General features: G+C 49.5%; 7 protein-coding genes across 7 annotated transcripts; 2 read left to right on the forward strand and 5 right to left on the reverse strand.

The window, feature by feature from the left end:
• Positions 1 to 145: 145 nt before the first annotated feature.
• On the forward strand, positions 146 to 1130 carry AA0111_g6595 (hypothetical protein; the record flags this gene model as incomplete). The annotated part of the gene is made up of 2 exons (XM_028652834.1): positions 146 to 837; positions 899 to 1130. The coding sequence occupies 2 exons, from the start codon at positions 146 to 148 to the stop codon at positions 1128 to 1130; spliced, it is 924 nt and encodes a 307-aa protein (XP_028505680.1).
• Positions 1131 to 1697: 567 nt separating this feature from the next.
• Positions 1698 to 2615, reverse strand: AA0111_g6596 (hypothetical protein; the record flags this gene model as incomplete). The annotated part of the gene is made up of 1 exon (XM_028652835.1): positions 1698 to 2615. One exon carries the CDS (start codon positions 2613 to 2615, stop codon positions 1698 to 1700), a length of 918 nt encoding a protein of 305 aa, XP_028505678.1.
• Positions 2616 to 3254: 639 nt separating this feature from the next.
• On the reverse strand, positions 3255 to 5600 carry AA0111_g6597 (Dipeptidyl peptidase 4; the record flags this gene model as incomplete). The annotated part of the gene is made up of 1 exon (XM_028652836.1): positions 3255 to 5600. One exon carries the CDS (start codon positions 5598 to 5600, stop codon positions 3255 to 3257), a length of 2346 nt encoding a protein of 781 aa, XP_028505871.1.
• Positions 5601 to 6683: 1083 nt separating this feature from the next.
• On the reverse strand, positions 6684 to 7801 carry AA0111_g6598 (hypothetical protein; the record flags this gene model as incomplete). Its single annotated transcript, XM_028652837.1, has 2 exons — positions 6684 to 6969; positions 7056 to 7801. The coding sequence occupies 2 exons, from the start codon at positions 7799 to 7801 to the stop codon at positions 6684 to 6686; spliced, it is 1032 nt and encodes a 343-aa protein (XP_028505681.1).
• Positions 7802 to 8682: 881 nt separating this feature from the next.
• Positions 8683 to 8919, reverse strand: AA0111_g6599 (hypothetical protein; the record flags this gene model as incomplete). The annotated part of the gene is made up of 1 exon (XM_028652838.1): positions 8683 to 8919. The coding sequence occupies one exon, from the start codon at positions 8917 to 8919 to the stop codon at positions 8683 to 8685; it is 237 nt and encodes a 78-aa protein (XP_028505872.1).
• A 2982-nt stretch (positions 8920 to 11901) lies between these two features.
• Positions 11902 to 12246, forward strand: AA0111_g6600 (hypothetical protein; the record flags this gene model as incomplete). Its single annotated transcript, XM_028652841.1, has 2 exons — positions 11902 to 11926; positions 11975 to 12246. 2 exons carry the CDS (start codon positions 11902 to 11904, stop codon positions 12244 to 12246), a joined length of 297 nt encoding a protein of 98 aa, XP_028505684.1.
• A 467-nt stretch (positions 12247 to 12713) lies between these two features.
• AA0111_g6601 (hypothetical protein) lies at positions 12714 to 13370 on the reverse strand (the record flags this gene model as incomplete). Its single annotated transcript, XM_028652842.1, has 1 exon — positions 12714 to 13370. One exon carries the CDS (start codon positions 13368 to 13370, stop codon positions 12714 to 12716), a length of 657 nt encoding a protein of 218 aa, XP_028505685.1.
• Between the last annotated feature and the right edge of the window lie 8 nt (positions 13371 to 13378).

The following is a 13378-nucleotide window of genomic DNA, read 5'->3' on the forward strand; positions in this document are numbered from 1 at the left end:
CTTGTACAACAGCACCGATGACTGTCCCTTTGAAGTCCCAGACTCTCTTTTGTTACGCGTACGACATCACTTGATCGTGTCAACGTTGCGTGTCGTTGTACAGCGACGCATCACCCCGTCAAACAGCTATCTCGAGTGATCGAATATGGCGTCCTCATCCTCACCTACCATCCCGATGATGAATTGCTCGCGCTTCTACTTCGAGTGGAAAGGTCACCCTATCGATGACCTGGCTACCTTTCGTACCATCACACTCACAGAACGGCCTGGGAAGCCAATCATATACCTGGCTGGCGATTCATCTCTCGATAATAAGTACTGGGTTGACAAAGGAAGCCCCATAGTCCTTTCTCAGCTACCAGATATATATTCCCAGACGTTCAAGAGCCCTGTTGTCCCAAAGCCAGATGTTGCGTTTTGGCTGAACAATCTGCTGGAGGATCGTGCTACATGCATCAACACTGCAGTGGAAGAGTCGATGCTTCGAGATCGAGACGAAATGCTGATGTCTCATGATGAGTTCATTCGCGACAACATTCGGTCCAACGACGTCTTGATTGTCAGTGTTGGTGCCAACGATGTCGCCCTGAAGCCAAATTCCTCAACGATCCGCCATATGCTGCAGCTCGCCTGGCTGACCCCTCGCAAGAATTTGGAGAACGGTACCGCAGGGGCATTGACATATTTCAAGCATATGTTCGGTACAAAGGTCGAGAACTACGTCACCCGTCTCACCGCTAAAACGAAACCTCGTGCTGTAATCGTCTGTATGATATACTTCCCACTCGAGTCTGGCTTGGGACAAACTAGTTGGGCTGATGCGCAACTTAAGGCACTGTATGTATTTCTGTGCGAAATATGCATGAGACATGCACTGACATCGTACACCCACATATAGAGGATACAACTCATACCCTGGTCAATTGCAAGCAGCCATTCGAGCGATGTACAAGATTGCGACAAAAGAAATCCGAGTCGATGGTACGGAGGTAGTACCCTGCGCACTACATGAGGTTCTTGATGGCAAGAACGTTAGTGATTATACAGCCAGAGTTGAGCCAAATGAATCGGGCGGAAAGAAAATGGCCGTCAAGTTCGTTGAACTCCTAGACGAGATTCTACAAAAGTAACACATATCGATGTCTCTACAATAGAGAGCCCTTCCAACCCTTCGAATGCAACCAGATGCCCTGCCATTCTACTTGACAGGTCTGGGTTTGCCCTAGTGTTCTTTTCCGGCGCTGCATAGGACCTAATCCAGCTATACTGCTATGCAATGAGGCTCATCTTCTAGCCTCTCTAACCTGGATCTCTTTCTGTTCGCCTCGGGAGGCAGTACGTAAACGAAATATTGTGATATTCTTCTTACTTAGGCAGAGAAGTACTGCCGGCTCTCATGATCCGATACATGGGCGATTCTGGATCGAGTTTTATTGCCAGTTCAGCTTCACTATTCCATAATCAACAATCAGGACCTAAAGAAGATCTAATTTCATCCTCACGTCAATAGTGAATTAGAACGGTTGAACAATCCTCTTGGCTTCTAGAGACTTTCAGCTCTCACGGTTCCTAGGCTTCTAACTCTACAAAACTGTCCTCTTCATATCCCTCAGTCTTCCACCATGTGACACCGGCAATGAATAGAATACTATCATAGGTTTTTGGTGACTCTTTCGCTAACACTTATTGCCTAACCTTCACTCCTCTGCCTCTTTCTGACGTTCTCTAAGCATGGCTTCGGAGTTCACATGCGCGAGACGCGATTTGTGCAACCACGGCTTCTCCTCTTCGACCTTTTTGCTTTGCTCTTCACAAGCCAACTTGTATTTCTCAACTTCCTTCCGCATTGTTTCCAGTTCTCCATGGAAACTATGGTTGCTTGCAACTTCCTCTATCTCCTCAATCTCCAAAACCGTAGTTTTGTTATTATGTGCTCGATCATCCAATTCAACTTGGCTGCAAAAGCTATCCGGCTCCTTCTCAGCCTTTGGCGATGCAGCGACATCAACGTGTTCTGGCGGGCTATCCGGTGTACTTTGGCTGGCGACATGGCGACAGAGTTTCTCGAACCATAACCAGAAGTTGTACTGGAAATTCTCCGTCGCCGTAGCATGGCCTTGCACCAAGAGACAGTAGCGGAAAAAGACACTTAGCATTGTCAGGTGCTCGTGGTCTACCACCGTAAGGATAGTAGAGAACGGAGGGGCGAGTTCAAAACCACGCTGCAGTCTCGACAAAACTTCATCGGTATCAGAGATTATGGTTTGCGGTCGGATACCCGTATTGGATAGCGCAGAGCGATCGTTCAACAAAACAGTTCTATCACCCTCTCCCCAGTGGATTTCCAGATGTTCCGATAGCGCCGATTGGGGTTTCGAGCCTTGTTTGGATTCTTTTGGCCAACCCAAAACCGAAGCAAAGTGACCAGGAGCCCATTCGTGGAATTTGAGCGAGGCAATGTTCAAGAGAGCTTGTAGCTCACCGGGAAAGTATCTGAGCGCGTAAACATGTCCTTCCGCAAGACTAGATATCCTGCTCATGTGTTCGAATTTGAGCGAGTGGTAGTCGGGCGCATCTACACACTGCGTTGTAGCACCGGTGGTCTCGGCCGCCATGTTGAAGTATTTTTTCGTGGATCTCAGCTTGGAATAGATCTGGCTGGGCGTTCAAATGTCGTGTTGGATTAAGAGTACATAGGTGAATGTACCAGAATGCAGACGGATGTTAAGTCATACAATCGTCTAGTTGTTTGCCAGGACCCGTGGCCGTTCACGCGTATTGTCACCGCTCAGCCTGCCCCAATGTAATTTCGAGTGAATCTGCATACGACTCTAGATCTTTCAATACCCTGTCAACAGCTGCACCGGGTCATACATATCCTTCGACAATAGCCGTTACTTCAACCATCTAACAAAACATTCGGCGACTACATAGTGGATTGAGCACTTGTTTTTCCCAAGATTCCTTCTGTACTTTGTAAAACTGCGCGAAGCGCAAGCGGTCCTGCAGGTTTCGGTGGCGCACTAAGGAAAAATCACAGTCTTATCGACGAAGAGAATAACGCTAAGGATGAGAATAAACACAAGGGGTCTGATTGTGTGAATAGGACCGAGAGAATCGGAGGATCTCCTTCATGCATCAGCATTAGCTTGAGAAAGAGGCCGGGTGGCTGGTGACTGTGCACTGAAATCAGGTGAAACTTTGAATTATGCATTACATTGTCGCATTATCACAGACAACTATTTTAGAGCTGTTCAAGCTTTCCATTTGCGTCCCAGACCCCTCTTGCTCCACTGGTGGCCACCCTTGCTGTCACCCTCGCGTGCCTTCTCCTCAAACAGCTTCTTGCTCAACTGTCTGTATAGGAACTTTCCGTTGTTGTGGAAGTTGATGCTGTGATCACTGTCGGTGAAGAAAGTGTTCTGCATCTTCTCAGGAGTGACCTGGTTGACCATGAGCAGGTCGACCAACGCAGCCGAGTTCTGGAAGTGCACGTTGTCATCACCAGTACCGTGCTGAATGACGACACCACCAGCAATGTTCTTGAAACCTGTGGCATCATGAACACGGCTACGGTTGTAACCCTCGGGGTTAATGTCGGGTGTCTTCATGTAGCGTTCAGTGTATAGGGAGTCGTAGAAGCGCCAGTCGCTGACAGGGGCTGTGATCATGGCGTAGCTGATGATTGGGTCGCCGACCTCAACAACCTTGGAGGAGAGGTAGCCACCGTAAGACCAGCCCCAGATACCAATATGCTCGCTGTCGATCCACTCGTTCTTTGCAAGCTCCTTGGCAGCCCAGATCTGGTCTTCGGCCTCAAGTTGACCCAGGTTAGAAGTGACGAGAGAACGGAAAGCGCGACCTTTACGGCCAGTACCACGGCCGTCGACGGTAAGGGTCACGTATTCGAGCTCAGGGTCGGAGGCAACGTAAGCCTTCCAGTTGAGTGGGTTGAAGTCCTTGTGAACCTCTTTTGCGTTGGGCCCACCGTAAGGAATGAGGAGGAGAGGGTACTTCTTGGAGGGGTCAAAGTTGGGTGGCAGGCGGAGCATGGCGTCCAAAGTGTAGCCGTCTGGGTGTTCCATATCTAGGTAGGTAATGTTGGGGAGAGCATAGCCTTGAAGCTTCTCGTAAAGTGCTGTGTTGTTGACGATTGTGCGAATTGGCTCACTGGAGTTGATAGAGTACAGCTCCTGGTATGGCACGTCGGGGCCAGCGTAACGGAGGACATAGTATGAGCCGCCGGAAGAGAAAGATCCAGTCCAGAAAGCAGCCACGCTGTCATCGACGAGCGCAGTCTTCTCGCCAGAGAAGCTGACAGAGTAGATATGGGACTCAGCACTGTGGTGCTCGGTAGAAGTGTAGTAGACAAGGCCACGGGAGTAATCAACCTTGGGTACGCTGATAACTTCCCACTCACCGGACGTGAGTGCAATAGGCTCTCCGCCATCGACGGGGAAGAGGTAGATATGCGCCCAGCCACTCATATCAGAGAGATCCATGTAGTATTCAGTAGCGTTTCCGTAAGAAGCGTTCGCAGTCTCAACAGCTCCGATGTATCGAACTTGCATCAAGTTCTCCAGCCATCCATCGGTACCATCACGCTCACGAGTAACCTTGGACGACCCAGCCTCTACATCGACAACAACGAGCTTCTCCATATCCTGAACACGGTTGTAGGCGCGGTAAAGGACCTTGCTGTGCTCCTCGGTAAGCCAGACAACCTCGCCAATGACAAGGTCGTCCTCCGGGAAAGCATCAATGGGAATGTTGGTGTATTCGCCAGACTCTACATCAAGCATGTTCATGACCACAGTCGGATTCTTTGTGCCGACCTTGGGGTAGCGAAGCTCCAACTCATTGGGGTAAACAGGAACATATTCAGCATCATCTTCGATGTAGTATGGGATTCTGAATGTGCCAACACCAGTCTCGTTGAAGCTAAGGAAAGCAACCTTAGCGCCATCGGGCGAGAACCATAGAGTGTAGCGATCGCCGAAGATCTCCTCTTCGTAAACCCAGTCAGGAATAGCGTTGAAGTAGTCGGGCCCTCCGTCCTCGGTGATCTGAGTGATAGTGCCGTTGGTGGACATGTACAGGTTGTTGCCCTTGACGAATGCGACCTGAGACGACGAGGCAGGGCTCCATTCGGCATACTGAATATCCCCGACTTGCTCGGGATCAAGAGGCACGGACTCTCCAGTCGCAACGTCCATGATCAGGTAATCAGCGAAGTAAGAGTGGCGGTACTGCTTCGTGTAGTTGACGGCCCACATGACCTTGGTGGCATCAGGCGAGATAAAGTAATCCCAGTAGTCCTCCGGGACCTGGTCAGCGGAGATGAAAGTGGACGATTCGCCTGTTGCGACATTCTCAAAGACAAAGTCGCCAGAGGCAGCTGTGTAGATGTAGTCGCCATCTTCCCCAGTGCCAACCCAGGTGAAGGATCGTGTTGAAGGTGTCAAAGATCCAGGGCTGTTGGTGGTTTCGTTGTAGCTCAGACGCTTGGTGCCATTGCCGAGAGGCTGGTGTGGCATGCGCGGAGGTTCAATTGCGTGAACCAACGGCAATGCCGCAGCGAGGATTGCGAAAGAACGCATTGCGGGCAGCAGGGTATCAACGTTCCCCACTCAGTGACCCAAACGACGCGTCAGGTAGGAACACAAGACGAATGCAACAAAGCACTTGTCGTGCTCTAGCAAGGCAACGCTCCTTTTTATCTGCTTTCCATCGTACATATCAGTCTAATTGATATGCGCCTTCTAGTTGCCGCATTGAGCAGGTGTCAAGCCTCCCAAGGCACGCTGCGTCGCCGCCAAGAGGCACCAAGCAACCGGCAACCCGGATAAACAAGGTCTGCAGTGGAGGCCTCGTGTAACCCACATGATTGCAGGCGGCGCAGTATTGTCGAATAGGAAGGTGAATACAGGAGCACAGGAGCGGACGTTCTTTGAAGGAAGTTGAGATGGCTGGGCAAGCTGGTTGGTGTTGGTGGTGGCTAGGTTCTGCTGGATTCCGTCCACATCAAGGTACGACAAGATGCGATCCGTGCGCTACCAGCGTTATCGCCTCCCGAACGTCCTTTGTTCTGCGCATTGGAAACCTGGCTGGACTTGATCGCTGGGCTGTCGTTCTGGTCTACGAGGGTAGATACATATGGTTCAAGCAATACCGATCGTGCACAGGCTGGTCAGGAGTTCATGCCGCTCTAGAGCGCTCAATGCATTAAACATATTTGCGTTCAGCGCTCTCAGCCTTCAGCATGCCTACTATATAGTCTTACAGCTTTATAGCCCGCAATGTTTCATTTTTCGCAGACAAATGCAACCGCGCTGTCAATTCTCCAAGCTCTATCCCTCAAGATCTATACTTGACTGGTTGGCTTTCCAAACCATCCATGATTGAAGCGCAAGCCATAAATTTCATGACGAGAGCAATATCCTGAAGTAGCATTTGCATGGACATGGGAGTATTGCGCAGCTCTTATCAAATGCATCGCTTCTTCGAGCTGATCGGTGGTGACCTGTGCTGGCTGTGGAGTGGTGTCCAAGTAGGAATGTCGTCGGACGTGTTGAGGAATGATCAGGTTGAGCTAGCTCGATGTTGTAGAAAGCTGCTTGTAGATGAGCGTGTTGGCGCTTTGTCAGTGCAATTGCGAGACAGTCTCGACCTTTGCACTAAACTCATGTATCGTCGTTCGAACTTGCCCCAGGAACGTTTGACATGTCGGCAACCCTGCTTGCGACATCTCGAATAGTCTCTCCAACCTTCGTCTCGTAGTCGTCGACATTAGGATTTACAGTCCAGTACTCCAGCTTGCGAATCAAGTGATAGAAGGCAGTTGCAAGCAAGGCACCCAACCCCGGACCAACCCAATAAATCCAATGATAGTGTGGGAAACTTCCTTGGATAACGCACACAGCGAATGATCGAGCTGGGTTCATTGCTGCGCCAGTATATGTTGAGGCCCTAGGTGCATAAGCTACGTGTTATGAAAGAGGAAATGCGCGATTGCAACTGCGAATAGTGACAAAGGGGAATAAGAGAACACATACATAAGAATGCACGCAAATACCGTCAATCCGATTCCAACGGGCGCAATGAACGTAGCTTTGTGTTTCTCCGTTGCCAACATGAAGACTGCCACGACGACCTGTGCTGTAATGAACATCTCGATGAATAACCCCTGCGTGACGGTGGTCATATCACCCAATTCAGTAGCCGCTAGAGCACCTGATGGCAATAGTCCGTATGCGATAGCACTTGCTAGGATAGAACCGAAAAGCTGACTGATGATATCGAGAAGGCCATCAAGCGGTGGTACAGCGCGGATTAGCATCAAAGCCATAGTTACAGCAGGATTAAAGAGCCCACCGCTAATCCGGAAGAAGCTCCACGCATTCACTGTCACAGCTGCGCCCCATGACGTTGCGATGAAAAGGATCTTAGCTGGATCTGCTGAGGGATCTCCTCCGCCGGTCTGTGTAGCAACGGCTGAATCATTGATGACAGCAGAGTTACCGCCTAGACCGATGAGCATGAACAGGAAGGTGCCGACAAACTCAGAGATCATAGCGACAGAACGATTACGGATCCGCAGCGGTACCCGCTCGCGAAACTGGTCGAGGAGATAAACGTGACCCTTGCTTGTGGTGAGGGTCAGCCCCTTGCTGCCTTCTTGATTGTGAACTGGGAGCATTGAAAGCTTTACGCGACGTAACCTCTGTCGCCATGGTGGCAGTTGCGATGCGTTACTATTAATCTTCTCGGTATCGTGGTCCTTTGCGCCTGTTGCTGGCATGGCATCGGGGTTGGATCTAAACAACGGAGAAGATCGTACTTCAAGCGGGTTTGTGGAAGTTGCGATAGTGCTGGAATAAATCTCTTGCAGTCGGAATGCTGGCGATGCCCTTTTTTTTAGATGCGCCGATGGATCGGAAACTCAGGTTCGCGCAAAACTTGGGAAGATGCGACTAAAAGTATAAGGATGTCAATCCCATAACAAAGCGGCATAGAAAAAGATACATATTCCGTTGCGACCGCGGCAAAGTATGCTTTTCTAGTCAGACACTATGATGGCTTCTATAGTATGATGCTCTGGTGATGCTGGTACGAAATTCTATGTGCATGTTGACCTCGGGAGGCATCCAAAATGACATCATTTGTGCGTATACTGATCCTGCTGGAAGTCGGGCGATATGTACGCATGTTAATCTCAGAAGAACGGGTTGGATGACAGCGCAGAGTGAAAAGAATTTTGGGTGCCAATCGTTAAAACGGTGTAAGCTTGGTAGTTGTGCGGAAATGGACCGAAGACACAGTTTATCAAGATGTGCGCGTGAATGACCATGCTGGATTGGGTATGGTATGGTAATTACCTAGGTAATGGTCACCCGGCTTTTTTTTAGGTCACCACAAAACACCAACACCAACACCAGATAAGCGGAGGTATGTACAAAAGATCCTCATGAGCAAAATGCGAGGACCCGTTGTTCTCATTTGTGTACAGATTCTACCGATACTTCCTGTGTCCATATATTGACATACTAGTCGTGATACACAAACACGTCACGTCTCTTCTTCTGCCACTACGGAATGGAATCTCGAGATACAGCCGTGCAAGTAGAAGCAATACAGCAACGTGATACAAAGCGCAGGTAACAAGCATGCACACTTAGTTGTCTAATTTTGAGTCTTAGATTCGCTGTCAAAAAGCCGCCCCATGAAGCTCTGGTTTTGAACCTTTCTACCATCAGCCAGCACAGCGTCCAGCAAGTCTGAGCGCAGGTAGCCAAATTCCCTTTTTACGCCGAGCCACGTCTTCATGAATTCACGATCTGGGTTCTCGTGTTCCTCTGATGCTTTGAGCGGTGTTTGGCGTGCGGCAATGTGCATCTCGCGGTCCTTTCGGAAGGTCATCGCATGTGTTGGTTTGGTAATTGGTGTATCCTGCGAGGACAAATTGGTATGAAAAGAGTGCTTCTGAAAGGAAGACGGCCAGATCTGATGGTGCTCGGTTGCACAATAGCGTTGCCAGTCTGCTCGGACACTGGTATTGTATGGTGTGACGGGAGACTGGTGATGTTCGACTTTATTGTGCTTTCCGTGATGGCGAAGATAACTTCTTTTGGTCTCACGGGTTGTCGTTTCGTTAAAAACTGAGTTTAAAGCGGTCTTGTGAAAGCTTCGGACTTGAAGCCCTGCGGTGCGGACTGTGGCGGTGATCATGTTCGTATCGTTAAGTTGATTTAAGAAGTGCTGTTGAAGCTTATGTAGGAAGTTAGGATAAAGCTGGAGGATTTGGCAATCGAAGTATTGTATTTGTCTCTTAAACTGAACTATGGTTGCGCATCGCGATTTCGACTGTTCTTATCAACGCAACCGTGGGTCGGTCGCGCGTGAGGGGCCGACTCCGGATTATCTACTTTTTGCCCACAAACCTTAATCCCAGCCACTCGAGAAACATGTATTTCGAGAGTATAGCACCATACACGAATACTATGAATAACGGCCGCCATCATCTCTAAATGTTTGTTTTGTGGATCAAGACGTTATTCTGATATCGTGTATACCCAGTTTGCCTGTTTCACGAGTTGATAAACATCACAGGTGCTCACGCGAGCGAATCCGAGGGCTCACCGCTTCGAAAGCGATATGCATGTTGTTTTCCAGTACCGTCGCACTTGAGAGGTCCGAACCACGAACAGAGAACTATTGGAGGCCGTATGTTTAATGTCTTGAATTAGGTGAAATAGGTTTAGGTGTCAAAGTCACGCATTCCTAAATGATATCCACGTTGTTCTCACCGTACATACGTACTGATGTCCTTGCCATTTCCTCCAAACCTATCTTCTCACGTATGTGAAGAACTTGGACACAGAACCAAATTGCTAGACCAGGAACTCTTCTAGACTAAATAGACCTGAAATATCTCACACGATCCAGGTCCAGAAGCCCCAGGTTCTCCTGATGGAAAGTTGTTAGTATAATCCTGTTGCATGGAAACATAGTACCTAGTGTAGAACATAGCCAATGATACGACGCCACATATAGTGAGGGAGTCGGATTGGAGGCGGCTCGAATAGAAGCTTTTTAGAATCCCACACAGGTGCACGTATGGGCTTGAAGTACGAGCACCGATCCAAGTGGCTACGTTCATCCGCGGTGAGCACCGAACCTTGGTTGATACGTTCCCATTCATATCGCACAGGCTGCCATTTAGTCGGTGGACTCAACCGGCCGCTGGTTCTTATCCACTGCCGCTTCCAAAACTCTTGAACAGACTCGTAGTCGGGTCCTATCGTCACAACCTCACGATCGATGTCGTTTTCATCATCGCGATAGTCGCCTAGTTTCTGAGACTGCCGTTCGACAGGATGATCGCCATTGCGCATTTGTATAGGAAGATTGCAGGAAGGGCAGAAGTGATTCACCTTTTCCATTCCGTCTTCCGACATGTATGTGGGGCAAGCGATACACTTCCTGTGGGAAGGCTCTGGGTACGGAGATAGGAACTGGTCTAGACGCGATATTTCTTCGATTGGGGTATAGTTCGGAGGTGGGCTGACCTCGTTAGTGCAAGGTCTGCAATGAATTGCTGGACCACTTGCAGAAGTCGCCTTGAAGCTGCGCCTGTCGCCATGTACGATGACCATGTGTCGCGGGAAATGCATGTGAGGAATCGTCGCTACGAAGCTTTTCAAAATCCGTATTCCAGCATGTCGAGCATGCATGATGTGCCCGACCGTTACCCCGAGTATTGGCACTTCCCTTAGTAATGTGTAACCACTAGCATTGGAAACATATGATTCGGGTGCACTTGCAGCATGAGATGACATTGCTTAGACCACCAAGGGCATCACAGATAACGGATTTCCAGTCATCAGGTATCGAAGGATATGAAGCTCCATTCTTCTCGTGATCTGAATCTTCCTGTGAGACAGATTCGAAAGTCGGAGCTGGTTCTTGAAAGTGCTTTGAAGTCGGTAATGCGTAGATGCGAACAGAGTGCATCGAGGAAAGCGTACTGCTGAACAGCGTCGAGAAGATTCGCCATGTTGCTCGCTTTAGAAAAAAAAAGTTTTATCAAAAAATCAGAAAAGGGTGAATGCCAGCGATTCTTCAAGAATAATTGGAAATATCGCGGTGTGGTACCACTACACCCAACCATGGGACAATACCACCTCCGTGCAAATCAAACTTGAACGAATACAAAACCTTGACCATACAGCCTTCCGGAGACTCTATTACAAGACAGAGTTTCCATTCCTTGTAAGTCATCCGGAGGTGGTCATCACGAATAAGAGCTAGAGGAAGTGCTGGCTCCCGACTTTTCGGCGTGTCTAGGTAGCACGCAAGTACATGATACCTAGGTAGGACGTTATCGATGTCTTGGATATGGATTTTCTTGTAGAGCACATATTCCTAGGTGTCGCACTGAGCTGTGAGAATGAGATAATTGTGACATTCAGAACGAAGACATTACCTAGGTACCTAGGCAGACATGTCCCTGCGACTCTGATTGGCCGAATGCACGTGCCATCTGAAGCTCCACCGGCAAAGCATCGCGAGCTTCATGTGCAGCTTCAACCAAATCGTGACAAGCGCAAGCAACTCGCCGTGTTCCTCGTCCACTCGTCCGAGACATCTTCTAGCAAACCTTCTGTCGCCGAGAATATCCATCCGAACCTCAGAACTTAGACGAACCAAGTTTTGAGCAAGTCGCAACCTTTCCACAACGCGATACTATACCACGGAATTTTGCGCGAGCATCCTTCGAGCGCGTGCAGATAGCGCTTCAAGGACATCTCTTGCATATCTTATATCTGCTGGTCTCACGAAGCCGCCCTTAGATAATATCCGAGTTCCCAAACCAACGCATACCCCAACCAAACCCTCACAATGGCACTAAACGCCTACCTAAACAGTAAGTCCCGTCTGCTGTGGTATCATCTTCCCTGCTGACTTTTCTTAGAGCGTGTATCAGTTCTCACCCTCGATGGCCGCACGATGGTCGGCCTTCTCCACTCATGCGACGGTAGCATGAACCTCGTCCTCCAAGAAGCCGTCGAGCGCATCATCCGACCGATAGAAGACGAAGAGCCTAGTGAAGAGGTACCACTCGGACTGTACATTATACGGGGTGACAGTGTGGCGGTGGTGGGTAGGGTGGATGAAGAGATTGACGGGAAGATCGACTGGGGAAAGGTTCACGGAGAGGTGCTCGGAGGAACGAAACATACTTGAGCAAGGAAAGAAACCACGAACGGATACCGGGAGTTGGACTCAGAAGCGGGCGAAGAGGGTTTTACGCGGCCTCACAGAGAGATGGACTATGTGCCCAGCATACTGCATTGGAGCAACACCACAAAACGAGCGACGTTGAGCGTGGATGCATTCAGAGCACAAGTCGACAGGCGACACGGAACGGGAAAAGGATATACATGCATACATGGACGACACGATACCCACGAAAGCGCAATGATACGCTGAGTATGTCATCTCTAATAAATGTTCCATGCGCCTCTGCTGACCCTTCAGACTGAAATGCTTTTAATATACATATATTGGCGTTCAAGAAGCGACAGACTGTAGCATATCCATGCTAACTGATAATGACCCTGATGAACCTGATTTGACACCATACCTTGCGCCATTCCCAATGTGAAGCTCCCTCAACATGGCCATGTCGCCTTAGCCAGGCGCTCGTCTTCTTACTGTATACTCCGTCCTACGCCCTGTCCAATTCCTACAATATTCTTATGATCATTGGGATTCGCAGCGGCCTCGTACATGACAGACACAGCCTCCTTGTTCAGCTTCATAAAGTCGCCTTTGAACGCCAGATAGCTTATTCTCGTCTCGTCTTCTTCGCCATTACTCCAGTTGTCCTCGAAAAATAAGCTCAGACTGCGTGTTGTGCCGAACTTGGCCCTCTTGACGGGTATCTCTTGCACCTCGCTCGTCTGACTGATTTCCAGTATCTGTGTGGGTTCCTTTTCGGCCGCGGTTTCAAAATCGAGCGAATCTTCGTTGACGAAGACTTTGAGGGTCTTGGGGCAGTCGGGGCCAGGGCTCGTTCGTAGGATGATGGAATGCAGTCGCACTTGGCCTGTAAAAGGCACCGTCATGAGGATTTGTTCATCGGCACTGCTCTTCAGCTCGGGCTCGGGTTCGAGGCGCTGGGCCCATGTCTTCTGGCAGATTGCGCGACCGCTGTTGGATTCATCTTCGTTGAGCGTGACGAGCTTGGGGAAGTCGAGTTGTTCGTAGAGGATGTTCTGGAGGGCTGGGGTGATGTCGTCGCTGTGGTCGTGGCCGTCAGCGTGGGAGTGGTCGTGATGCTCGTCGTGGCAGTGTGAGTGCGACATGTTTGTGG

This window comes from Alternaria arborescens (assembly GCF_004154835.1).
Source record: "Alternaria arborescens strain FERA 675 chromosome Unknown contig_14, whole genome shotgun sequence".
Classification (NCBI taxonomy): domain Eukaryota; kingdom Fungi; phylum Ascomycota; class Dothideomycetes; order Pleosporales; family Pleosporaceae; genus Alternaria; species Alternaria arborescens.